The sequence below is a fragment of the Athene cunicularia genome (assembly GCF_003259725.1).
Source record: "Athene cunicularia isolate RWA chromosome 9 unlocalized genomic scaffold, athCun1 chr9_part2, whole genome shotgun sequence".
Classification (NCBI taxonomy): domain Eukaryota; kingdom Metazoa; phylum Chordata; class Aves; order Strigiformes; family Strigidae; genus Athene; species Athene cunicularia.
In genome coordinates, this window is record NW_020799111.1 from 189919 (window position 1) to 215249 (window position 25331).

Below are 25331 nucleotides of genomic sequence, written 5' to 3' on the forward strand. Positions count from 1 at the left end.
TTGAATGACTCGAGCGTGTCCAGAGATGGGCAACGGAGCTGGTGCAGGGTCTGGAGCACAGGTCTGCTGGGGAGCAGCTGAGGGAACTGGGGGGGTTTAGTCTGGAGAAGAGGAGGCTGAGGGGAGACCTCCTGGCTCTCTGCAACTCCCTGCCAGGAGGGGGCAGAGAGGGGGGATGAGTCTCTGGAGCCAAGGAACCAGCACCAGGCCCAGAGGGAATGGCCTCAAGCTGCCCAGGGCAGGGTCAGGCTGGCTCTGAGGCAGTATTTCTTTGCAGAGGGGGCTGTTGGGCGTTGGAATGGGCTGCCCAGGGCAGCGGGGGAGTCCCCATCCCTGGAGGGGTTGGAGAGTCGGGCTGACCCAGCGCTGAGGGATCTGGTGGAGTTGGGGACAGTCAGGGTGAGGGTCATGGTTGGGCTGGAGGAGCTCCAAGGGCTTTTCCAACCCAGATGATTCTGTGACAAGAAGCAAGGCCAATGTCATGGATCTGGCTGCAGGCAGGGACTAGAAAACCAAGCAGTTTGCCAGCAGCTGAACACCGCGGCATGCCCCGAGGCCCATGGCATGGTGCCAGGACTGACGAGCTGCTGGCCAGCTCCTTCTGAAGCCAGCCCGGAGCCACAGGGCAGCAGGCAGAGCCTTCCTGCCTGGCTGGCACATGGGCATTTGGGGACAGCAGGGAAGGACGCAGCTGGCCCTGGGAGCCTGTTGGTGTTACCACAAGGTAACCAGTAAGTGCCCTGGCAGAGTGAATTGGAGGCGTTGGCCATGTCACATCCCTGGGCTGCGCTGAACTACCCCAGGGCAGCGCCTGCCCGCCTGATCAGGGCAGCCACAGCACCGCTGGCTCCTGGGATGGCAGCAGCAGGCACAGGGGAAGGGCCAAGGTGCTGTCGGGAGGGGGAGAGTTACGGCAAGGGCAGATGAGCTGGCCAGGCCCTGACCCCAGCACACAGCTCCCAGGCCATGCTGGGCCCGGTGGGTGGGTGCAGGGCAGCGGTGCCAACCACAGAATGAGGCGAGAGGCCCCGCTTACAGAGGAGACATGGAGGAGGGAGTGGGCTGGTGCCTCCCTCTCCTGCCCTCCACCCACAGCGGCCCCAGCAGCACCTCCCGGGTGCCAGCAGGCCACTGCCTCCCCAGTCTCTTGCTGGGTGAGTCTCGCCTCAGGCAGGGCCTTGCAGCAGCACAGGCTCACGTGTGCATCTGGAATTCCTCAAACCAGGCCAAAGCCCACCAAGCAGGGACAGCTTTGGACCTCAACCCACCGGGAGAAATAATATCCGTGACACTCCAAGCTGTTTCAGGTTTTATTTTAGAATTTATAAAATTCCAGTGTCATCCATACTCATGAGCCTTTTTACATGTTTGCATATAGTCTCCAAATTCCAAAGTTAAGGCCAAGGGATCATTGCTATGGAAACGTACAATATGGAAGACGTCAAAGAGAGGAAATGGACACATGCCACAGTCTGCTGCGGAAGGAGGGTGGAGGGGGACAGTACTAGGTACAATCACTTCATGACCTTCTTTAGAGTGGAGGGTGGGGCTATGGGGCACAAGCCCAGATGGTGGTGCCCCGAATGGAACTCAGGCCTAGCTGTGCAACTGGTGAGAGCACAATGGGGCATAAAGAGGAAGAGGGGGGCGATAGGCTTGGTGACATGGGACAGACCTAAGCTACAGGGGTAATAACCATTTTCTGACAGATAACAGATGAGAGGGTGTCACCCTAGTTCTGTCTAACCCACCCTGTCTCCTGTTCTGGAGGCAAGGCCACCCTGTCCTTCAGGGGCAGACAGGTGCCCTGCAATGGGCCGTGGCCAGCTCATCATTTCTCAAACTTAAGGAGAGCACTGTGAGGTTTTGGTTCAACTTCTGCACAGCAGCCTCTTCCAAGAAGAGCTGGCGCTGGAAAGAGACGTGTGGGCATTGTCAGGCATGCCGGACAGAGGGAAAGGCAAGAACGCCGGGCTCAGCTTGCCAGAGCTTTGGGCCTTTGCTCCATGAGCAGCACTAGAGGAGAGGCTAGGGACTCCTGCTTGTCCAAGAGCTGAAGCAGCTGGGATAGAGGAATGGCTCAGACTACAACCTCTGTAGGACTGAGGCAGGGGGAGGGAACACAGGAACCCCACACTCCCTGCTTCCCTCCACAAAGATGTGGTTTTCCTCTTACTGGCTGGAGGAGCTTAGACACAGCCCCCTTCGAGCAAGCTGTGGCAGGGCCTAGGTGCCAGCGGCCTGGAGTACAGAGCATGGATCACCCTCTACTGCCCATACGATGGAGGCCTTGGGAAGAGCTCAGCACCCCATGCCATCAGCCCCCCAACACTGTCAGAGCAGAAGCCTAGCTCACAACCTCCGCAGCCAAGGGCTGGGGCAAGGCTGCACCCACAGCCTCGAGGCCGAGCCCTGTTCTAGCTCAGCAAGCAGCCCTACGGCTCTCTCCGATTCACAGCCTGCCTTGTCACCACCATGCTCAGCTTCCCTCTGGAGGAGCTCCCACAGCCACTCGGAGACAAAAGGCTCCTCTCACTTCTCCTCCACACTTCTGCTCTGGGTGCCAGGGCAAGAGCTGGAACACCTGCTTAACCCTGACACCAAGAGGCCACCATCGTACTGACTTTTGAGGTAGAAAGAAGGCAACAGTAATAGGTGTCCCTACCGCTCATGCCTAGATGCTGCAGTGTTAGCAGAGGACTACAGCTTCTCAAGGCTGTGCTTCCCACCAGCTCCTCCTGGGCCATGCCACCGCAGCAACCTTGGCCGACCCCAATGTGTCCCCTGCAGTGGTGCTGGCTGGCCCTGCCTGCCCGCGCTGTGGTGTGGGGAAGGGGGAACGAGGGAACTAGGGAACTAGGAGCAGGGTCTGTCCTCACACGCTGGAAGACTTGGGGCTGTGCATGGTGTGGTGCAGGGACACTGCTCTCAGAGGTGTTACCTGACCAGGGTAGCCGTACATTGTTCTGGTCCCTTCCATCTCTGCTGCCTCCACAGCCTATTGAAGGTTTTGTTCCTTTAACAAGCAAGTTTCTGACCTTTTAGATTATTTTAAGCTCTCCCCACAGTCAGCTATCAGCATTAAATGAATTTTTGGCAGTTAAAAGGAAAAAAAGTTGATTGCACTCTACAAAGGTAAGGTAAGGCCTGGGATAAACACAAAGGAAAGAGGGCAAACGTTTTGGCTTTAGAAAGTCAAGGAAATTTATTTCCTGAGGTCATGAGACAGGAAGTAGATTCCTAGCCACAGTAAAGGAGGTCTCCTAATGAAGGCGAGAATGCCTAGTAAGACATGCTCAAGAGAGCAGATTACTCTGCTAGCGCTTGGGAAGCTGCAAATCTTAGCCACTTTGAGTCAATTATGAAGTTTCTAACAAAAAACACACACACTTAGTGTTTGAATCCGAGTCTTGTTTCAGAGGAAAGAATATCCATCAAGAGATGAGGGTGGGTCCTAGCCACGGTGATAGCTGAGGGGAGCAGGATAGGGTCTAGCACTCCAGACACCATTAGGAGACCTCTTGGGGCAATTGACTTGTGCTCCAGCCGCTGGGTCAGATTTCAGACAGGAAGTATTTGTGGCAGGTTAGTGTCAGGTCAGCAGGCTGGAGTTTCTGCTTCCAGGTCATTATCGTTTGGGTCCCCAGGGAAGAGTCTTGGGGGCCACTTGAGCCCCAAAGCTGGGGAAGTCTTCAGAACTGCTCATATCAGGGGCCTAGAGCAAACAAAAAGGGAACAAGTTAAGCTCCTGCCCTGCTGTGAACCTGCACGGTGAGTCCCTGAGCATTTTTGATGTCTCATGAGCAGAGACAATGGGCGAGGGCTAAAAAAGATCACTATGTGCTTAGGACTGCAGGGTGGACGGTCAAGCCATCTAGAGATGACATTTAGGAGGATGCAGATAGGAGCGAATGGTAGTTGGATCAAGGGCTCTGAGGGTCCAACCTCAGTAACTTGGCCATTGCAGCGGGGTCAGGCCAGGCCTGTAGCTGTGCTGAGGCAGCTGAGGACAGAGCTGCCCCACGTTCCAGCTCACTGCTCCCAGCCAGTTCTGTGCTGCTGCAGCTGAAGAGTCAGAAGGCCCAGGGCCCCATTCCTGGCAGGACACTTTCTGGTAAGGGTCCTCCATTCCCCAACAGCTCCACAGCGGGGCAGTCAGTGTGGGCACGATGGTTGGAAGGAAGAGAGCGCAGTGCTTTAGAAGCTGGAGAGGCAGAGTCCAGGCCTACTCTCAGCTTGCACAGGCCACAAGAAGCACAAGCGCCCTTCACTGCCTTCTCTGCTACTAAGGGAGGAGAATGCTCTGTTTCTCCAATGCTCTGTTTCCCCAGCCCTGACAGGAGGGCTGGACCTCAGGGAAGTCCTTGGCAGAGGGTGCCACACACCCCATGTCCCCAGGCCCATAGCAGAAGCAGCACTCACCTTTTCATTGTTGACAGTGGCCCAGGGAGCATCTCTCACCACAAAGCCCTTGGATGGGGCCTTGGACTCTTCATGTGAAGAGGGCTTCATATACACCTGCATTGCCTCGTTGTCCACCACATCCGCAAGCTGCAGTGACATGGCCCAGTTGGGGGGGATCTTGATAGTTCCTCAAACTGGTGTTAACACACCTCCCCCCAGCCCGTCCAAGGTCACCAGCCTGTTCTACCACGATGAAATACAGTGTTTCTGCACTAGTCTGAGGGCCACCGATCCCTAACTGATGCAAGCTGCAGCAAGGCAAGCATGTACATCCCGATGGTGGTCCAGCGTTCTCATTCACTGCCGTGCCCTGGGCAGGGGGACCGGCCCTTGCACTGCCTCGCAGATCACAGCCTTGGCTCTGCGCCCACCTGGCCCGAGGGGCAGATGCAGACGAGGGCCGACTGCCACCGGCACAGGGCTCAAGTTCTCCAATGCAGTGGTAGAAAACACCACATGGAGATACTTCAGACATCCAGCTCTGAGGCAGAGGAAATCCTTGCTAAGCCCCTGCACAGATTTGCTGAACACTTACATATTCCTCTTCCAAGTTCAGGATGTGATCGATAGCTTCTTCCACATTCTCTGGGAGTCCTGTCACAGTCACACAGTTGGGGTCAGGAGCTCCACTCTGGGGAAAGCGAATATCCACCTGCAACACAGGATGGGGCTTACGTATGCACATCTGAAAATCCACAGACTCCCCATCAATCCTTGTTAGGTTAGATTCACAGAAAAGCCCTAATCTGTTCACTGCTGCAAGTCTGTTTAGAATCAACATAGTTCAGACACTGGGGTGTGCACTAGAATATACCTGGCCCTCAAGCCTGTCCGGTTCCCCTGGGAAGAACAGGCTTTGCAGTAACAACCCATCTTCCAGCAGCCCCTGCTGTTCTCACTGCTCAGAGGCCCGCTGCCTTCTGTGCAGCATCTGCAGCAGATGCAGAGCAGGGCTGCACTTCCAGACAGTGTCCTCATGCTGCTGTAGGCATTTTCACTGTCAAGCAATTAACACGAAGTACAATAAGCTTTCTGTCTCCTCCAGAGTAATCCTGGCTGACAATCACTTTATGGAGCTGGCTTAGTGTACCCCATACACTGAACTCTCTTGCAGTTTGCCTTCCAAATGGGTGCAGGGAAGCCACACAAGACAAAACCAAAGGCTGCTCATTTGAGAACCAAACAGCTTGTTTCAACAACTGAGCCCAGCCAGCATCACAGAACCATAGAATGGTTTGGACTGGAAGGGACCTTAAAGCTCATCCAGTCCCACGCCCCTGCCCTGGGCAGGGCCACCTTCCACTAGCCCAGGTTGCCCAAAGCCCCGTCCAACCTGGGCTTGAACCCTGCCAGGGAGGGGGCAGCCACAGCTTTTCTGGGCAACCTGTGCCAGGGCCTCACCCCCCTCACAGGGAAGATGCAAGTCTCCAAAGCCTCATCACTCTAGATTCACCTTCACTACTGCCCCTGTAATCAAGCATGATGCTACTGCCACACACAGTCAGGGACAAAGGTCCCTACCCTTCCCAGAGTCAGCTGATCTTGCCAAATCTGGAGCCCTGAGAATGTGTCAAGATTCCCAGAATCGAGGGGATTAACAGTGGCCTAGAGACAAAGAAATAGAGGACTCCCTTGAGTTAAGCTCAAGCTGAGGGTGTCTGGGCACAGTCTCTTCCCACAACCCCCCAGCCACAGGCCTGGCTGTCCATTTCCAGTTATCACAATAGCTGCCATACCCACCCCCTCGCTTGGATGACCATAAGGGACCCTGTCTGCAAGAAACCCACTGAAAGCGCTGCACAGAGGTCCAGAGCTCAGTGCCATTTGCAGGGCTAACCCAGAGCACCAAGGAAGCGTTTCCAGGTTCCTCTTGTGGCTATGTTCCAGCAAGACAGGGAGAGCTCAGCCTCCTCCCTGCCTGGCTTCCAGAAGAAGTGACTCACAGCTGAGGTCGTGTGGGGACACTTCAGCTGGCGTGTGGGTGTAGTGTCCAGATAGCTCAGCTGCCCAGGACAGCACCAGCTTTTCTTTTGTGCCTGTTTCAGCTGATGGTGCTCAACAGGCACAAGAACAAAGAGCATAAGATGTGAGCCTCACACTCCTGAGTTCAGCCTGAGTTCATCAAGCTGCTACCAAGCTCTTAGCACAGGAGCAAGTGGCACTACCAGTCACCCCAGGCCCAGCCTAACCTGTGCTGCATCCTGTACTGCTCACCTTAAACTCATCCATGATTTTGCGGATGGCTTTACCACGTGCACCAATGATGCGTGCATGAACACGATGGTCCAGAGTCACATCCTCAGAGACCATCTGCTCCAGCTCACCAACAATCTTCATGATGGCATCCCGGGCAGCCTCAGCATTCTTCTCATAGCCAGTGATGGTGATCTGGTCTTGGGCCTGGGGCACAGGGAAATGTGTGAGAAACCAGGCTCATAGCAGCTGACCAAGCCTTCTGCCTGCTAATCCCTTTTGCCCTCCACCTTATCCAAAGGCAGTGCAGGGAGTTCAGAGCCCTAGAGAAGATGCTGTGCTTCCTATGCCCAGAGACAACCAGCAGCCCTCCTTGCAGCCCCTCTGACCTCTCACCTGGGTTTCATCATCCTTGTCAGGAAACTGAATGTTGACCTCATGCTCTGTACGTATCTGGGTGATCACTGCTCCCTTCCGCCCAATGATTTTAGGATGATACTTGGGATCCACAGTGACTGTCAGCTTGAAGCTTCGCAAGGCCTGGAACAGGAGAAGCAGAATGAGATACAACAGCAGGGAACACACCATGGCTAGTCCAGTGATGTCCATCTAAGTCCCAGTGTTTCCATCTGGCTTCTGAGATGCATGGAACCAATTCTACAGGGACATGCTGGAGTGTACATGGCTACAGAAGAGCACCCAAGACATCCATCTGCTGTGGCCTTGTGCTTTTACCAAGTTCAGCAGGAAACTACAAGTAGCAAACAACCATCCAACTCATCCCTCATCTATTTATTCAGAACTGTGATAAGGATTAAGTGAGAATAGGTACAGAGAGACTCCCAGCACAGTGAGGTTCCCACCTTGCAGTGTCTCAAAGATACAGGAAGGTGTGATAGAGCCCTGAACAGTCCAAAGTTACCTAAAGCAGAATCCCAAACTCTCCTGTCAGTTCATGTTAAACAACTTACATCTGAGTACCCACTTAGGAGCAGTCCACACCCAGAGAGCACTTGAGGGTGCTCTTATAAGGCAAGGGCTTCCAGCAGTCTGCACAGCTTCTGAAACTAACACCCAGAGGCTGAAGTCTTGTTTAGCTGGAAGAAGGACAGGCACAGGCCTTACCCGATCCTCTTGTTCAGCCTGCAGCTCCTTCACTCTTTCCAGCAGCCCGACCTTGGCACGGTCCAGGTTGGTAGCCAGCCCAGTGATGGTGATGATATCCGACTGCAGCTCAGGAGCAGGGACCTGGATGTTCACCTGAGTAACAAGCAGCAATTACTGTTTTGTATCACTGCTCATTTTGTATCGTTTGTGATGCCTATCACTGCAGGTTGGCATCTTGCTGATCTCCCCGCTGAGGCTGGTAGGGATCTCCCAGCCCAACACTCCTGCTCAAGCAGGGCCACCTCAAGCCAGTTGTCTGGGACCGCATCTATATGTTTTTTGAATAGAACTCTGTTTCTTCAGCTATTATCAGATTGCTTTGCTGTGGGGCTTCAGCCCTCGCAGTCCCTATGCTGGCATGGAGAAGCCAGGAAACAAATACACGTTTGCTAGTGCTGTCTGCAGCCAGCCCACATCAGCCACAAGAGTCCCCGGGGGCTTCAGGTTAATTCTCCCAAACGGGCAGGCACAGCAGAGCTGCATCCCCAGCCTAGGAGCAAAACAACTGACACTGGTGAGGAATCCCTGTGGGCACCAAACAAGCCATGTGACACTCAGCACTGATCATTCAGCTTCAGCACAAAACCCACCAAGCCCTGAGCCAGGGACTAAATCACACTGGTCTCGCTTTCTTATTACAGAAATTTCTGTATTCCAGGGTCAAGCCACAACACTACTACATATGTTGCAATTGACTGCCACCACTTCAAACATTGTCACCTACAGATTCTCCAGAACAGAGGAGATGCAGGAAGGGGAACAACTTACTTCAAACTCATCCATCATTTTGCGGATCCCACTTCCTTTCTGGCCAATGATGTAACGGTGAAGATCAAAGGGAACTTCCACCTCAATGGTGACAGGAACCAAAGCCTGCAGGGGAGGGAGCACAGTTTACCGGTTGAAAGACTTCTGTCTTTCAGCTTGCCATAGACTTGCCCAAAACAATGTGTTGCTGAACTGAGGTACATTCCCTTGTAGTCAGGATACAAACTCTTCAGGAAGAGAGATCAGCTACAAACACCAAGATGACCCGTTGGGTGTTAAAGCATTTTTTCCAAACAAGTAATCTTAAACCCTGGCTCTGGGAAGAGACTGTTTCCACATCCTTGGCTTCAATCTAGCAGAGACTTGGAAAATATCACTAAAAGAGCATGGCAAGGTCTGCTAAAGCTCAAATGATTCAGCCTCAGTCAGACTCCTCTTTCCAGCTGTGCTTCATAAAACAAGGATGTCATGCTTTTATGGCAAGGAACTGAGGGCTGCCTACAAGCTCTAGCAATTGCAAGGTCAGGCACTATGATTCAAGCTGCCAGGCTAAACCACAGAGCAGAGGACTTCCCCTGAGTGGTACAGACCACCACTACAGTTCACATCAGTGACCACCTCAACTGCAACCTTGACTGAGTGAGTAGCCTTTTATTACCACCACTAAAGCCTGCAGTGACCTGTGTGCATCAGGGCACTGCTACATTACAGGGCTAGGGGGCTTTGAAAGCCACATACCTGCAGCGCCTCCTTTGCTGCCTCACACTTCTCCCTGCGGCCAGAGATGATGATGATATCGCACTTCTTTGGAGAGCTGGGATCTGCATCCTTCCCATCCTTGCCTTCCCCACCGTCCTCACCATTCTCCTGCACAGCTGGTTCTGCAACAGGGGCTGGAAGCATGAAAAGTCTGGTGTTAAATGCACAGAGCCCCCTCCTTGCTCATTATCTCCCCCTCTAGATCCTCAGGCTCAGCCTGGGCTTTGTCATGAGAAGTCAGACACTACAGACTGCTGTGGAGGAGGTCACTCCTAGCACAGAGAGCTTGCCAGGGCTTAGCCTGGAAGGAGCAGAACAAGAACATCCACCAAAGCAGCCTGCTGCACACCTCTCTGCAAAGCACTGATACTGCCTTTGCCTGCACAGAAGGGACCTGAAGTTGCACTACGGAAGCAGAGGCTGCACTCCTACATTAGCAGAGGCAACAAGGAAAGCTGGGAGTTTCTTCCCCAACAGGGAAGTTCACCAGCACAGCACTGGATGTTACAACAGGATGGCTGGTGCTAGACCAGAGTATTCAACAGACCCCCTGAATTCAGCACAGCCAGCACCAGAGCCCAGAGAGACCCTGGTTAAGCCTGTAGGATCTTTTTTGCCAGGGTAGGTCCTTGTACTCCCTGCACTCTGCAGTGAGAACACATTCATAACACTCAGGTCTGCAGTTTTACCCAAGAGGACACTGCAGGAAACACCTGGGGTCAGTTCTCCATAGATTTTAAGTAGAACATCTCCACTGACATGGAGCTTAGGTTACACGGTCACCCCAACCACCATGCAAACGTCCATGGGTGTACCTGGATTCTCCTCCCTATCAGGGAATTTGATCTGAACACCATAGTCCCGGGTGATCTGCTGGATCCGGGATCCTTTGGGGCCCATAATGGAGCGGTGGAACTTTTGTGGGATGGTGCATTCGATTGTCACTTGAGCTTCCTGTGAGAAAGCAGAGTTGCTCTATTGCAATGCAGCCTCTTTCACACCATAAAACAGGACGCTTGTGTATGGTGAAATCCATAATGGACACAGAGGAGTTAGAAAAGGTAACAGCTGCTGACAGGGGAAGAACAGAAAACTTCCTAAAATTCTTCCTCTCTCAGAGAAGTTAGCAGGCTGCCTCCACAACCCATGATGCTACAGGCTTCTGAGACCAAAGCTCAAGCTCTCTATTACCCTGAAGGGGGGAAGCATTAGAAAAAAGAAAAAAGACAAAGAAGGAAAGAAGGGAAAAGAACAAATTTCACAGCTGGCTGTTTCCAAAAGCCAATACTAACAGCACAGGAAAGCCCAGAGAGCAACCACTGCCCAAGGCCAGGCATGGAAAGGCACAAGAAGGCTCCAATCTTTTAATATCTAGAAGCACACCAAGAAAGGGTCTCCTATTTCCACCCCCAAAACCCAAGAAAATAGTCAGAGGAGGCAATTCCTTCATACAGCATCACCATTTTGGAGCCAGTTACCATTCCCCAGGCCAGGATCTAAAGTCTGCAGACCCTATATGTTGGACAGCAAAGCTTCAAATCCCAGAACTACTGTGGAACTTGTTCACATAAAGCTTGGCTGTACAGCAGGTTCAAGGAGGGCACTGCTGAAGCAACAAAGTGCAGAGCAAACAGTTCTCCTGTGACATACCAGGTCCTCAATGATCTCCTGGATGCGTTTCTTGGCTGCCTCCACACAGTCCTTGGCTCCCTTGAGGGTGACTTTGTCACTCTGGGTGCCAGAACGCGGGAAGCTGACCATGACACCACCATACTCATCAGCAATCTCACGCAGAACTTGCCCCCTCCGGATGACAAAGTGGCGGTGGTGCTTGGGGTCAACCGCCATGGAGTCTTCAACCACGTTATCCTGCCAACAGATGACAGCCAGTCAACCCTGCTGCTCCTGCTAATAAGCACAAGTTTGCTGCACTCAATTTACAACCAACAATGAGTTTACAACCTCACCCCAACAAGTGACAGCAAGGGAGATCTTTCTGAGCTCCCATGAAGGGCAGCATATGGCTTTAGGACAAGCAGGTCCTCCACACCGACACCTTGCAACTTCCTACAGCGATAGGCAAGAAAGTTGAAAAAGTAGCTAGCTCCTACCAGGTTCTTGATGAGGGCCTCCAACTCCTTCTGTGCCTCTTTGACAGCCTCCTCGGTTCCCATGATAGTAATCAGCTCCTGGTCTTTGTCTTCAGATGTTGGGAAGATGATGCGGGCCCCAGTGTTGTCACGCACCTTACGGATGTTTCCACCACCCTTACCAATAAGGAATTTGTGGTACTCTGGCTTTGCGCGGAGGTCCACGGTGTAACTCTTCGTTTGCTGAAAGGAGTCAGATATCCATGGAGCATGTCAACACATAGAAAATACCCACCAGCATCAACATTAAACATGTAGGGACGTTACCTACATTCACATACACAGGGCTGCAAGAGCAAGGTGTGCTATCAAAGTCAAGAAGGTATACAATGTCTTAAATTAAAAACACTATCCGAAAGATGTTCTCAAGGCTGAAAAGCTAACACTACACTCAGCACAACGAGTGAAAATATGAGCAGAGAACACTTCCCAGGGAGAAGGGTCTGACACTCACACAAGGCAGCATAACCATTTGCTAACTGACTGCTGCAAGCCAGGCAGCAGAGGCAACCAACCCATCAGAAGAACATGTTCACATGCTGATATTAGAAAGGGTTTTTTTCTTGCTATTAAAATGACCAGTCAGTCACAACTCAAAGAAAGGGGTCTTGTAACCTGAGGTTCTCAAACCTGGATATATGCCATGAAATGAAGAACTGGAATTCAGAGATCAAGAAAAAAAGAAGATACCCAGAGTAAACGGTTTCAGAGAAGTGTGGATATCCAACAGCATTCAAACCACAGGAGTAGGGACCCTTAACCCTTTGAGTACATCCCCAGCCTAGGTCGAGAAGCATTACAGCCAGTTCTTCTACTCATGGGGAAAGAACTCATTGTCACAAGGACAGAAGCACAGTTTTCTTTCAATCATCCAAACTGTACTCAAATCTCTCAGAAGAGGATTAGGCTGATGCCAGAGGCTTCCTAGCAGGCAGAGGGGATCACTTCAACCCCTCAAAAGAAACAGCTGGCCAAAACAATCTGCTCCTTCCCCTGTGAGACACGGCTCACCTTCTCCTCTGCCAGGTGCAGCAGCTGTTTCTTGGCTTTCTCCACATCCTGGGCTGGGCCCCTGATGGTCACAGTGTCACTGCCAGAGCCCTCGGTGGGGAAGTGGATGTGGACTCCACCACACTCCTCCATGATGGAGCGGATGAAGCGGCCTTTGGTGCCAATGAGGGAATTGTGCAGTTTGGAAGGAATGGAGACCTCCACCTCTGTGATGTTGGCCTAAGAGAGGTCAGTAACAGGCTGTTAGTCAAACTGCAGAAATGTGTTTTTACCCACTCTGCTTACCCTCTGACTCTCTCCCACCTAGGCTAGGATCTTTACAGAGGTGTGTGCAAGAAATGCCTGACTAGAGGGGCTTGAGACTGGCTACTCCTGACATATGAGCAGCCGTAAACTTAAGTTTACGAGTCAAGAACAGACTGACACTCACATTTGTCTCCTTCCTGCCTTCCCCCACTACAAGCACTTCTTCTGTATTTATGCCTTCTAGCAACATTTCCAAGTCCCTCATCTGCAACAGGCCAGTTGTTTCACTTACCAGCTCCTTCTGGATGGCGAGAATTCTGTGGCGAGCAGCCTCACAGTTTGCTCTCTTGCCTGTGATAACAATTGTCTCCGAGTTGCTGTTCTCTGCTGGGAGATCAATTTTGGTGTTGCTTTCTTCACGGATCTGACACAAAGAAAAAAAAGACCACCTAAGAGGTGTCCCATGTCACAGAAACCCCCTTGGAGGTTGTATTTCACATCACCAACGAGAAGGAGAGTACAGTGAGTGAGATTTAGCTGCAGACAATGACCATACTGAGCACTGGAGATAGGCAAGCTCTCTCACCTTCTTGATGTTGGCACCTCCTTTCCCTATGATGTTCTTGTGGAATTGTTTGAAGATGGGGACAGAAATAGAAAAGCTGTTTTCAACCTAAGGGGGAAAAGAAGGAAGAACTGAAGATTAAAGTGTTATGGCAAGCAAGGCCCTTTCCCATGAACATGACAAACAAGATTCTGACAATAGGCTTAGACCCAAGGAAGTTCTCTGTATGAAACACTTGCAAGAATAAGCAAAGTCAAGCACCTTCCCCTATAGCCCCTTAAATAACAGGTATTACCCCCCCTGCCCTCATCCAGCCAGGACAGTGTCCACAGCTCTTTCACCTTGAGGTGTTTCAGCCTTAGACAAGCCTGTACACTTCTGCTTTAGTCTAGGATTATCCAGGCATATAGGAGAGAACAGCAGACAGAAGTCCCCCTTACCAGGTCTGCAACCATCTTTTGCATGTACTTGGTGCACTTCTCCACCTCATTTTTGGGACCTCTAAGTTGGACGATGTCACTCTTGTGCGCAGGGTCTGGGAAGTTGATGATAACCTGCAGGAGGTGGCCGTTTACAGTTAGTGCACGCAAATGCAAGAATTGCTGTGTCAGACACGCAAAGGTGGTGGGAGGTTCCAACACATCCCCTTGCCCATTCAGGAAAGGGTAACCATGTTAGCAGTCCCTGGTCAAAAAACTATCTTCTCATACATATTAGATACAGAACCCCTAGAGATACGACTTCAGCAACAGTGTGTCTCTACTCAAGCAGGAAACATCCCTTCTGGATTCCTCTTCTCCTAGAAAGCCTTACCTCTGGGAATTTCTCCCGTATTTCCCGGATCCGCTCGCCCTTCTGTCCAATGATGGTCCGGTGGAATTTCTGCTCAATGATTAGGTCCTTGGTGCGTTCATTTTCCTGGTGAGAATAGAGTTTACACTGAGCGTTCATCAGGAGAGCCACATACTTTTATTTACCAGTTTGCTGCCTAACAGTTTACTTCTCAGCACTGTCCCTCTTTTCTCCTCTAGACAAAATTCACTCTAGGTTGATGAAGAAGGAATATCGAAGGGAACAGAGGAACACATCTGTGAAGAGGAACTTGCACTTGTCGTGAGATCCAAGTGCTTGGTGGGCAACAGGCACACACTTGCACCAAAAGGTTATAAGGGAACGTAAAAGCCCAAACCCTGCACCCTCCCAAGCATCACATCCTACTCACCATACGGGAAGCGAGTTCCAGCAGCTCTTTCTTGGCCTGTTGGACCCCCTGCGGGTCTCCTTCAATTCTGATCAGGTTGCTCTTCTCATTGTCCGGAGGAATGCGCACAGACACCTTGTAGAGGTCCTTGATCCTGTTAACTTCAAGGCAAGGACTGTGGTGACACACTCTGCTAGGCCAAGACTTGGAAACAAGGCACCTTAATTATCACTGCTCAGAGGCTGTTTAAGAAGTAAACCAGCTTCTGAGAAGGGGCTAGTGAGGTGGGGTTGAAAAAGGGGAAAGTGCCTCTTCACCCTGGAGTTCAGTGAGAGCAGATCTATGCCACACAAGAACCAGAACAAGTAAACACTGTGGCCTCTACAGAGCCAGCTGTTTGCTTGCCAAAGCAAGGCATCCGTTTCTTCATCAAACAGCACCACATTTAGATCAGAAGATGATAATTCATTTCTAATCCCAAATTATTTTCTGGGGAGAAACTGACCAAGCAGATTTTCACCACCAATTGATGGTTTAAATGTAATTCACATAGAGCAACTTCAAAAAACCCCAAAAACAACAGACAATTCTCCAACCTAAAAAAAAATAATCCTCCAGGTCATGGCAAAGTAATCCCACCACTGTTCAACCTCCCAAGACACTTTCACACATTAAAGCCATCCTAAGGCCTCACTGCCCATTTATCTCCTTGTGCCAACACCACTCCAGAGGAGCAGAGGAAATGTAGTGGAGACAGAACACTGGACAAGCTGCAGAGCCCCTGATAGGATCTACTAAACACAAAAGAATTTAAGCACAGGAAGGATTAAAAAGGTCCCCCACTTACTGTTAGCTCCATTCTTGCCAATCAGGTGTCGGTGGAATTTGTGGTCAACGTTGATTTCTGCATAATCCATCCGGTTGATCTATAAAGAATTGTATAGGGCTAGTCAAGAGTAGGGCATCCCTTCTCCTGCCCTAAGTGCCTTGTGCCTGCTGCTGGTACTGGCACGGACTCTTCAGTGGTCAGCTACAAGTGCTCCTCCTGCCATTACGCAGAGCAGAAGCACTCGTCTGGTCTGAGCTCAGAGCACCATGCTTGTGAAACATCTGAAGAGACTTCTTCAAAGGGACCTTAATGCCTCTTCAGCTGTGACTGAAACAGAATCCTTCCTTCTCTTCATCAAAAGATTTCAGACCTGCTGCTGATTTTTTAACAATGCTATACACAAGCTTCATAACCAAGGGTTTCATCCATCTGCAACACAACTTGTCTTCTGCAAGCTCTGTTAAGCATGTTAAGGTATCATATGGATGCAATACGTACCTCATCATCTCTGCTCTGTTGCCCCTTCTTCCCCCACTTCCTTCTTATGTACTGGAACTAGTAACACCAACTTACCAGATCCTTGACCATGACTTCAATTTGTTCCTGAGCCACATTCACATCTTCTGTAGGTCCTTCCAAAGTGATTTTATCCTCTCCTTCAGTGAATTCGATGTGAACCTTGAGACACAGGGCAATGAATCCAGTAAGAATTTTCCAAGATACAAGCCAGGTCAATGCCTTTTGTCAGGCCTACACCATCAATCCCTGCCACTAAGAGATGGTTTCCTTCCCACAAATTACACACATCATTCCCACGGTTTCAGAAATAGGGAACCTGCAATTCTGATCATATCACAAGTGTCTAGAGCCCAAGGCTTTGGTGCTGTCCTGAAGTCTGCAAAGGCTCTGGAGAAGTTACTCATGTAGTCTTTCTCTAGATACCACCTAACTCACCAGGGAGAAGCCTTGCTGAAGTCAGCATTTACAAGTATCCTACTACATAGTAGTACCACATAAAGCTTCCTTTGAAGAGCTCAACCCATGAGAATAACATAGGATGTGTAGTGCTTGCAGCACTAAAAGAGAGGGTCTCCTTAGTATTAAGATTTGTGTCATTTCCTCCCTGGTTTTACCCATACTAGAATACATTGCTCTCTTCTACAAAGAGTGTTCTGGACTAAACCATATTCTACATCAGAGGGTGCTAAGCTAACCAGCTCATCCATACCTTTGGCATCTGCTGAGTTATTTTGGCCAGGTTTTGTCCTTTCTTTCCAATAATGAAACGATGAAGCCAAGAGGGGGCAGAGACCGAGGAGACGGTAAAACTGTTGGCCTGAGAGACAGAAAAAAAGAGCAGCTGTTTGATGGACAAACTGGAAGAGGCCTTCACAAAATTTCAGTTCCAATTCCCATGCTGCATCTTCAATACTGACTTTTGAGTTGCATCTCTAACAGCCCAACAGAAACCACACCCTATACTTGTCAGTGCTCACAGATGCATCTTTATGTGACTTTCAAAGAAGGCCTAGTCCACCCCTTCAGTACCTTTGCATAGACTTCAGTCAATGCTTGCCCAAGCTTTTCGGGCTCGCCTCGTAGTATCACCGTCTCCGAGCTACTGTCAGTGGGTGGGATCTCGACAGAGACTCCAGTTTTCTCCAAGATCTCCTGCAGGGAATTCCCCTTGGGGCCGATGACATATTTGTGCTGGGACTTCTTCACCTCCACTGCAATGGTAGTAGTCTTCTTTTTCTGCAGGGACAGAGGCACTTGGGCATCAATCACAAGGGGGAAGGGAAGGACAAGTATGAAAGGAAGAGGCATAAAGCACAGTGAAACTCTGCACCCAGGAAAGTGCAAAGCAAAGGCGAACAGTTCTGCAGCACCCTAGCACCCTTTGGGCCCCTGCCTACAGAAAGCCTTGTGCACAAAAATGCAGAGGTGAAATACAAAACTAGTATTCTGTGTCCAGCTCCCTGGGACGCTACACAGAAGAGACCACACCCTCACACCCACCACCCACCTCCCTTTGCACAACGGGGCTCAGCGTCCAGCTGTCCCCCAGACACTACTGTAATGCAACACCATGTGGGCTACTAGGCTATAAGCTGATTAGCCCTGTTGAAATCCAGACTTGTACAAATACAGACCTAACCATGAGGAAAAGCAGCCCAACAACCTACAACAAGGACATTCACAGTGATCTTGGCTGTGGAAAATAAACTGGAGTGAAATTCACCCTTCAGCAACTTCTACTTAGGTAGCAACTTTGATACTGTCAGCTGGCCACCACTGCAGACTTCATACTTCCTCCCTTAGTAGCACCTGTGTGAACAAGAGCCAGGGGAGCTCTTTGTGGTCTGCTAATTCCCATGACACAGAGAAATGAGCAATCTGTCACCTCCCTGGTAGTATCACCCCAAGTCCCACTCTGCTGAGTGAGGAAATGGTAAGATCCAGGGCCATGTACTGCAAGGGCTGCCAAGCCAGAGCTGACATCAGGAGGATGCAGGAGAGGGGTGCACAAAAGTAGAACAAAGAAGAGAAGAAGAACTATGAGCAGGTGTGGGGAAGATGGGAAGCGTTATGGACCATCCATACCTTCTCCTCATAGATCTTCTTAACACGAGCCACAGCCTGGGCTAGCTGCTCCTTTTCTCCTGTGAAGACTATCTCTGTCTTATTGACACTGGGTGGAGGAATGTTGATGCGCGTCCCTGTGTCCTGCATGAGCTCGCTCACCAGCTTGTTGTAAGGGCCAGCAATGAAGGGGTGGTATACTTTCTCCACATCCAGCCTCTCCACGGCACGCTTATCCTGGAAGAGCCCAGAACAGACCTCGGTGGGAACAGCCCTCCATATTACAGTCTCTGCCAGACACCACTAAGTTCCCAGTGCTGTCTTGTTAACACTCTGGCCCAAGCACCCTTTTCAGCTTGCAGGCTTGCAGATCTCCATCCCTTTCAATCTACAAATACTGTTGTTGCTGTTACTGATTTATGTTATTATGGTAATCTCAGCTTTATCTCAGCTGGCACCTAATACAGTTCACTTCAAATATGAAACGCACTTAGATCTGACTTCAGATGGACAAAATGAAGAACTAGAGGTTGCAGAACCTGACAGCTGTGCTCATACAGCCAGTGTTATAGTATATGTCTCGTTCAGACTAACATATTAGCCACTGACTGCAGCCATGGTGGCTACAAACATCTAATATACCATGGAGAAGCAAAATGGCTGTTCAGAGACATCACAGTGCTGAAGTACCTGCTCAGCAGAGATAAGCAGGATCTCGTGTCGGGCCTTCTCAATCCCTTCTTTAGTGCCGGTGATCTTGATCTGGTTGCTGGGGTCATCCGGGCGGGGGATCTGGATTTTGGTTGCAGTTTTGAGCTCCAGGTCCTGCAGCTTCTCGCCATTCTTTCCAATGACAAAACGGTGGTGCTCTTTGGGGATGGCAACTGTCGCTGAAGCCTGCAACTCAAGAACCAAGCATCTGTGAGAACCCTTGCGTGCACTGGCAGATCCACAGGAACAGAGCCAGGGAAAGCAAGTTAGATGCTGCTTAGCGGTCCCACTGAGGAGCAAACACAATGCCGCCTTCTCAGCACATTCTGTCCCAAGGACATACTATTCCAGAACAGTTCACCTACAGTGCCTGTATACCAGAAGTCTAAAACCCACCTTTTTCCTCAAAACCCTTCTGTTTGCCTAGGAGTTGTACTCTAAATTAGCAAAGGCCTTTAGGCACAGATGAGGAGGTACCTATCCTCCAGTGTAACACATTGCAGTAGTACCAGACAGATGATGGTTTATGGGGGGAGTTTATCTGAACTCTGACATCTGCTGCCAAGGCTACAGAGAACAAGACATAACAGCCTGATTCCTAGGAAACAGAAATTCAACACCAGAAACCTATTTGAGCAGGCAGACAGCTAGGAGATGCTTACTGCTAAGTACAAAGGTGCCTTTAATGTAGCACATGCTGCTCCCGGGACTGCTTCTAGAAGGTCCCTCTTGGAAACAGGGTCCCCAGAGCTTCTCTCAGTCTACCATTAAATGGCTGGTTTGTAACAGGGATTCCTGACTTCTTCCCTTCTGGCTGAGTTTTTACTGACCTTGTAGCTTATGATTGCTACCATGCTCTTGATGCCTGTGAATATGTAACTACTAACACTTAAAATTCAAGCTACAATGGAAAAAAAAAAGAGTCAAAAAAGATCACTTGATGTGACTCTTCAACTCTATGTCCCTGTACTGAAGCCAGCCAAGCATAGGAGAATTCAGAACAGACACACCTTTCAGACCTGGGGCCAGGGCAGTAGGGAGGTATATTTGAGGACAGTGGGTCATGGATCCGTGGCAGTACGACCTAAACTATTTTTTCAGATGCACATTATGCAGGGCTTGTCTCTTTCTCTTTCCTCTGGCAGGGTATGACAAATGGGCTGAACAGCACTAAGCAGACATAGTATTAACCACTGCATTAACTACCTTTGACATTACACTTTAAAACATACTATGAGACCTGGCTGTGATATATCCCAACAAGAACTACCATCTTGATTGTGAACTCAAGAATCTGAAGATATCAAAACCAAGAGGACTGAAAGGAGAAGCAAGTGAAACAATGGGGCCATGGCTCCTTACCAGTGTGGCTTGAGTTACATAGTTAAGAACCCTGACCTGAAGCTTTCAGTTTTTGGCAGGACTTCCTCTTCTCTACTTTTCCTTCTCCCATTCCTCCACATTCTCCTCTGAACAGTCCTGTTCTCACACACTTTTAGTTTTGTGTGAGGGGCCTGCACCCCCCCTGGCACCAGCACCTCCACACAAAGTCACTATTTGCAATTCAAGTGTTCAGAGATTGCAGACTCCACCCTTCATGCAACACCATGGCCTGTAATTAGCTTTGAACCCTATTTTAAGACTCATTTCCATTCCAAATTGCCAATTGTGTGCTTTGAAAATATATGGCAAAGCTGAATTAGTCATCTAATAACACCTCTTTGGCTTATAAGCACACACACCCAAGGGTCTCAAAGCATTTCAGAGTCCAAGGGAAGAGCAAGGATGAAGTAAGAAACAGTTAGATGCCCTCACCTGAGTCTGCAGACGAGCGACAATCTCCTTCCGAGCCTTCATGACTGCTTCCAGCTTGCCAGAGACCATGATCGAAAGGCCCTGGTCCTTTGCGAGAGACAGCTCCAGGTGAGCTCCTGTCTTCTGCATGATGTCAAGGCAGATCTTGGCCTGCTCGCCTTCTCCAAACTGATTCATGTCCTTGTACTTCCTCTCCTCCAGTGGCACATGAAACACCTGCTCAGACATAGGAAGGATAAAAGAAGGGCACAGCAAGCAGTCAGCATGCTTTTGGTGGCCAGTGCCTCCCTCTCTCATTGCCATACAGGACTTGACTAGCACACTAAGCTCCCAGGTTTGTGCAACCCATCAGCCTTTTCAGCAGAGACACCAGCCGGGATCAGGGAAAGGGCGAGAGGACTGCAGCAGGCAGCCTGTCCTACACTGGGTGTCTTCCCGAAACACGTGCTGTGGGGGGAATACTTTAATGGACTAGCACTCACTTCTTGAATTCTGTAATTCACCCTTCAGGCCTGCTCCAGCTATTTGTGGAACAGGGATGCAGAGCTTTTTCTGGACAGTTTTCCAATGCATCCCTCCCCTCCAGAGCAGTCCTAGTTCTCAGTTGCAGTCCTCCTCATGCCCCAGGGTAAAGTACAGCGAAGAGGCTGTCAATTTGACACACTAAGGATTTCATACTCCAGGGAAACTTTCACTTCACCTACTTTTTGGAGGCAGAAAAAGGAGGGAGATAAGACACCCACTCCCACCAACCTGAGTGATGACAGAAGCCTTTATTGGTCGGATTTTGCTCCAGGGCCCTGCAGGTTCCTGGGCAGCTTCCAAACATGGTGCTTTCTCAGGGAGAGGAGGGAAGGCTTCCTTGTAGGTTGGAGGATCATTCTCTTCTTCAGAGTTTAAAGCTGTAACTGGGGTGAAGCAAACAGGGTAAATGTCATGCTCTCCTTGCAGAAATGCCCCTATTCGTAGGCAATGAAATTGTATTCAGGCACCACTAACAAGGGACAGCAAATGACTTGCGCACTACTATTAATCCTATTACAGCTATGCTTGTGGAGCAGCCAAATCTGGAGCACAACTAACCTCAGCACAGCACAGACTGCAGTGGATGCCATGAACAACCAGCCTTGTCTGAGCTGGCACTACAAACACAGGAAGTGAACGTGCAAGTGAACGGTGGCAGCAAACAGCACATTACTGCCAATTTTGTCAGGAGGGGCTTAATTAAGGGAGAACAGGCTGAGCAAAAAGAAGTGAAAGGAACAGAGCAAGGCTGCAGGTCAGAAGGGGTAAGACGACAAACATATGCCCAGGAGGAAGGCAGAGAGAAGCACTACAGTTAGGGCAGAGTCCAGGGAAAGCCTGTACCTTACATTCGACTCAGTTGTGCAATGGGCCGTGCCAAGTGGGCCAGCTCACAGCTGGAGGGCGGGTGCCAAAACCAATCAGTGAGTCAGTTAATACAGTTACACTGCCTTTCCCTACCACCTGGCTGAGCAAAATAAGGAAAAAACAGCCCCGCACAACAATCCCAAGGGGCCTTCTTGTAACCCAGTGCCCCACTGCTGCATGTGCCCCGTCCCACGGCTGGTGGCATCACTAGACAGAGCTCTGTGAAGATCTGAGGCTTGCCTCCTCCTGGCCTGCACTGTACAGCATCGCCACTGCACTACTGTTGGTGGAAAGCCAGAGTTTGGGCAGCCACCAACCTAGGAATGGAGAATGCAACGTCTGCACACTTGTGGGGAACAAAGACACATGGAGTGAGCTGGGGTAACAGTGAGGAACCTTGTCTGTGCAGTCTGTATTTAGAGGCACATCATGGGAACTCAACTGTGTTTTCTCACCTTTCACCTGCTGCTGAGCCAGGCCACTGCGGTGTTCAGCGAAGCTCTCCTGGGTCAAAACTGCCACGGAGCTCATTGTCGACTTCCCACCCACACACAATCCGGGTATGCCACTGGAAGACAGGGGTGGCAGCACTATTACTAACACCATTCAAGATGCACAAAAGTCACTCCAGGAAGACAAAGTATGTGTTACTGAGCATTTTTCCCCGTCAGGCTCTTGAAAAGCACCTACAATGCCAGTTAGCTGCCCAGTTCTCCTGAACCAAACAGGAACACAGGGGGGAATGCTTCCTCACAGCACAGTGCTCACCAAAACCAGAGCTCCTCATTAAAAAGGCAGAGGATATGCAACCTAAGAAGGTCACTGGAAAGGGGGACACCAGAAGTTGTTAAAGCATACTCTAATTAATCTATCAATTATTAATGGTGTGCAATTTTTAAATGAGTATCCGAAGGTCTGGATAGACAGTCCAAGACCATTGTGTAACACTGGAGAGAAAACAAAAAGGGCCCAGAATGCTATCTCTTCCAGAAAAAGTCTTATTTAGGTGCATCCCTGCTGACTTAGGGATACATTCTGAAAGCCGCTCTGACAAGCAAGTTCAGCAACAGCAAGATCTGTGGCTCTCCCAAAATAAGAACTTACCAGCTAAATGGTCAGTAGCCAGAGAGTCCGTCCTGTAAGCTGCCCGTTTGTCAGCCTGCCAGCTTTTGCTTTATAGAAAAAATAAAAAATAAAAATTACATGACTGCTCCAAGACAACAGGAAAACATGACACCCCCATTACTGTAACTTTCAAAAGAGCACCACCTGTACTGTGCTTCAAACTTGCACCCTCTTCAAAATGTTCTCATACTGAGTCACATCTCACTATGATTTTACCTGTCATATTTTACTAGAGCTACAGGCAACACCACTATCTACTTAAACCTCACAGCAGGAAGCCTGGAGTAGCTACTCTTTCATCACACTGGCTACAAGAGCGGCCATCCAGTATCAGGCAAAAATACAGTCAATTAATAACAGATGTGCAAGATAGACATGAAATTTCAGGGTTGCAAGCAAGAGCATCAACATCTAGTCAGAGGAGACTAACAACCTGAAAATCTGCCAACAACACTGCCATCAGTCAGAAGTTAGGAATGTAGTTTAGTGGAGCTTGGGTGAATCAACATAGACATCCTCACAAAGGCTGTTGGTCAGTCCAGCTCTTCATTTTTTATTGTAGTAAGAACATGCACTAGGCACTGAACTCTGCCTCCAGGCCTAAGCCTGCAAGTCAGAAGAACAAAACCCATGCTGGTTTACATGGACTGTTTTAAATGTGTACATGAGATGGAACCAGGAAAAAATAATACACTGTTAGTGGATGCTTTACATCTTCTGGATCTGCAGATTTACTGAAAAAGCATTTAGGAATAAAAGTAAAAATGTAAAAGCTGGTACCATACACACTGCCAGATTGTTCCCCACACCTGGAGTCACCCCCCCCCAGTAGTTATGTGTGCGCTTGTGGGTCTTGCACTCTCCTAAAATCCAGTGCCTTTGACTGCTCGTGAGACAAGAGGCCTCTCTGCCATACAAACCCCACAGTGCTGCTCAGACCTCCTCCTGAACAGCAAACTCTTTTCACTAAGCTGAGTTGCCATTTCTGACCTCCCAACGTGCCAGAAAAGGCTCCCAAAATCACAGTGTTGCTGAGGTGGTGGCTGATGCCCTGTTTATGTTGTGACGCAGTAAGGGAACAACAGCAGCAGAAGGAAAGGAAGGAAGAACAAGGAGTGCAGTAATGCAGCTGGGCCCCATAGGCCTGATCTGCGCCTCAGTGAGGGCCGGAGTGTTTTCCCCTACTTCAACACGCTGCTTACCAGGCACAAGGCAATACCACCTGAACTGTCAAAGCAATAGAGCTAATGTTGCAATAAATCCTGTGACGATCGGCTGCTATGAGGCAGCAGCTCCCAGGCCAGCCAGCCAGCCATGCTGTCTGAAGCACAGCTGTTGCAGCAGGCAGAAGCTCTGCAAGGCATTTGCTGGTATACATGAAAGGGTGGCTAGTAATCTAATCTCTGAGAAATACCTGAGTTCTCCTGCCATCCATAGTTACACCACGGTGTAACATGTGGTTATATGTCTACGGTACATGGCTGTGCAAAAGCACATTAGCAGCACAGCAACTTTCCCAGACTACTTTGGCAAGGCCTTCAGGCTCAGCTGCCTCCAGCCCACAGTCGTAGCAAGGGTGCCACCACCTCAGGGCAAGCTGTGAGCAAGGAAGGAGGGCGAGAAGCATCCTAGACATCACAAACAGCTGCCAAGGTCTAGAGCCCTGCTAACAGTATGGATGTGCTCGTTATTCTCACTTCTCAGGAAACTACCACCTGGCTCCTCTTGTACATGCTCTGCTCCTTAGAGGAAGGAGAAGCCAGCAAACAGCACCCAAAATAGCGCCTGCCTGAGAGCCACAACCTCAGGGCACAGCTGCAGGTTTCACTGTGTCCACACCAGCTGCACAGCTAGCTCTTCCTTGCAGTTCTCCACCTCAGAGAACATTCAAAGAGAAATCTAAGGGCAGCATTTATCCATATGAATTTCTGCTTTGTCATCCATACAGCAAGCTAAGAACAAACACTCTTCATTTCCAGTAACCCCAAACACCTAGTATATTGTAGGCCTCAGGGACTCATCTCTGGCCAAAATCAGAGGCGGCCATCAGAATGGTATTTTAAATGTAATGTCAAAACCAGCAGCTCAGGCATCACATTTGGAGCCTCCACTTCCTTAACTTCACACTTTAGGTTTTGAAACTAAGGTTACAGCTACATCATGCTAGTGTGTGGCTGGCTGGGTCAACAGGTTTTAAACTGCCTAGTTTATACACTGTCTGTAGCACTGGCTTTGTGCACCAAAAGAAGTTTCAGAAGTCTAGAGAACACTTAAAGAGAACAAAATCATCCTAAAAATAACCTCCGGCAAGGACCAGACCTAACCACATGGGAAACATTTGTATGAAGAGAA

The 25331-nt window shown here is 49.8% G+C and overlaps 1 protein-coding gene across 1 annotated transcript; it reads right to left on the minus strand.

Annotated features, from left to right (window-relative positions):
* Positions 1 to 1296: 1296 nt before the first annotated feature.
* Positions 1297 to 23063, minus strand: HDLBP (high density lipoprotein binding protein). Its single transcript, XM_026855392.1, has 27 exons — positions 22959 to 23063; positions 22310 to 22422; positions 21216 to 21370; positions 20463 to 20678; positions 18627 to 18833; positions 17958 to 18173; positions 16902 to 17108; positions 16582 to 16689; positions 15927 to 16031; positions 15372 to 15450; positions 14546 to 14685; positions 14137 to 14241; positions 13764 to 13877; positions 13345 to 13431; positions 13051 to 13182; positions 12513 to 12731; positions 11463 to 11684; positions 11002 to 11220; positions 10167 to 10305; positions 9331 to 9485; positions 8593 to 8697; positions 7783 to 7917; positions 7054 to 7197; positions 6679 to 6864; positions 5000 to 5116; positions 4423 to 4551; positions 1297 to 3715 (listed from the first exon to the last, which is right to left on the minus strand). Exons 2-27 carry the CDS (start codon positions 22383 to 22385, stop codon positions 3629 to 3631), a joined length of 3804 nt encoding a protein of 1267 aa, XP_026711193.1. The 5' UTR covers positions 22386 to 22422; positions 22959 to 23063; the 3' UTR covers positions 1297 to 3628.
* Between the last annotated feature and the right edge of the window lie 2268 nt (positions 23064 to 25331).

Excerpts from the sequence above, each read along its gene's own strand:
- HDLBP (XM_026855392.1), bottom strand. The coding sequence starts at position 22,385 with ATGAGCTCCGTGGCAGTTTTGACCCAGGAGAGCTTCGCTGAACACCGC. Across the intron at positions 8,698-9,330 it reads CAGCAAAGGAGGCGCTGCAG|GCTTTGGTTCCTGTCACCAT; the intron begins GTATGTGGCTTT and ends CCTCCCCTGCAG. Across the intron at positions 3,716-4,422 it reads CCACTGTCAACAATGAAAAG|GCCCCTGATATGAGCAGTTC; the intron begins GTGAGTGCTGCT and ends TGTTTGCTCTAG.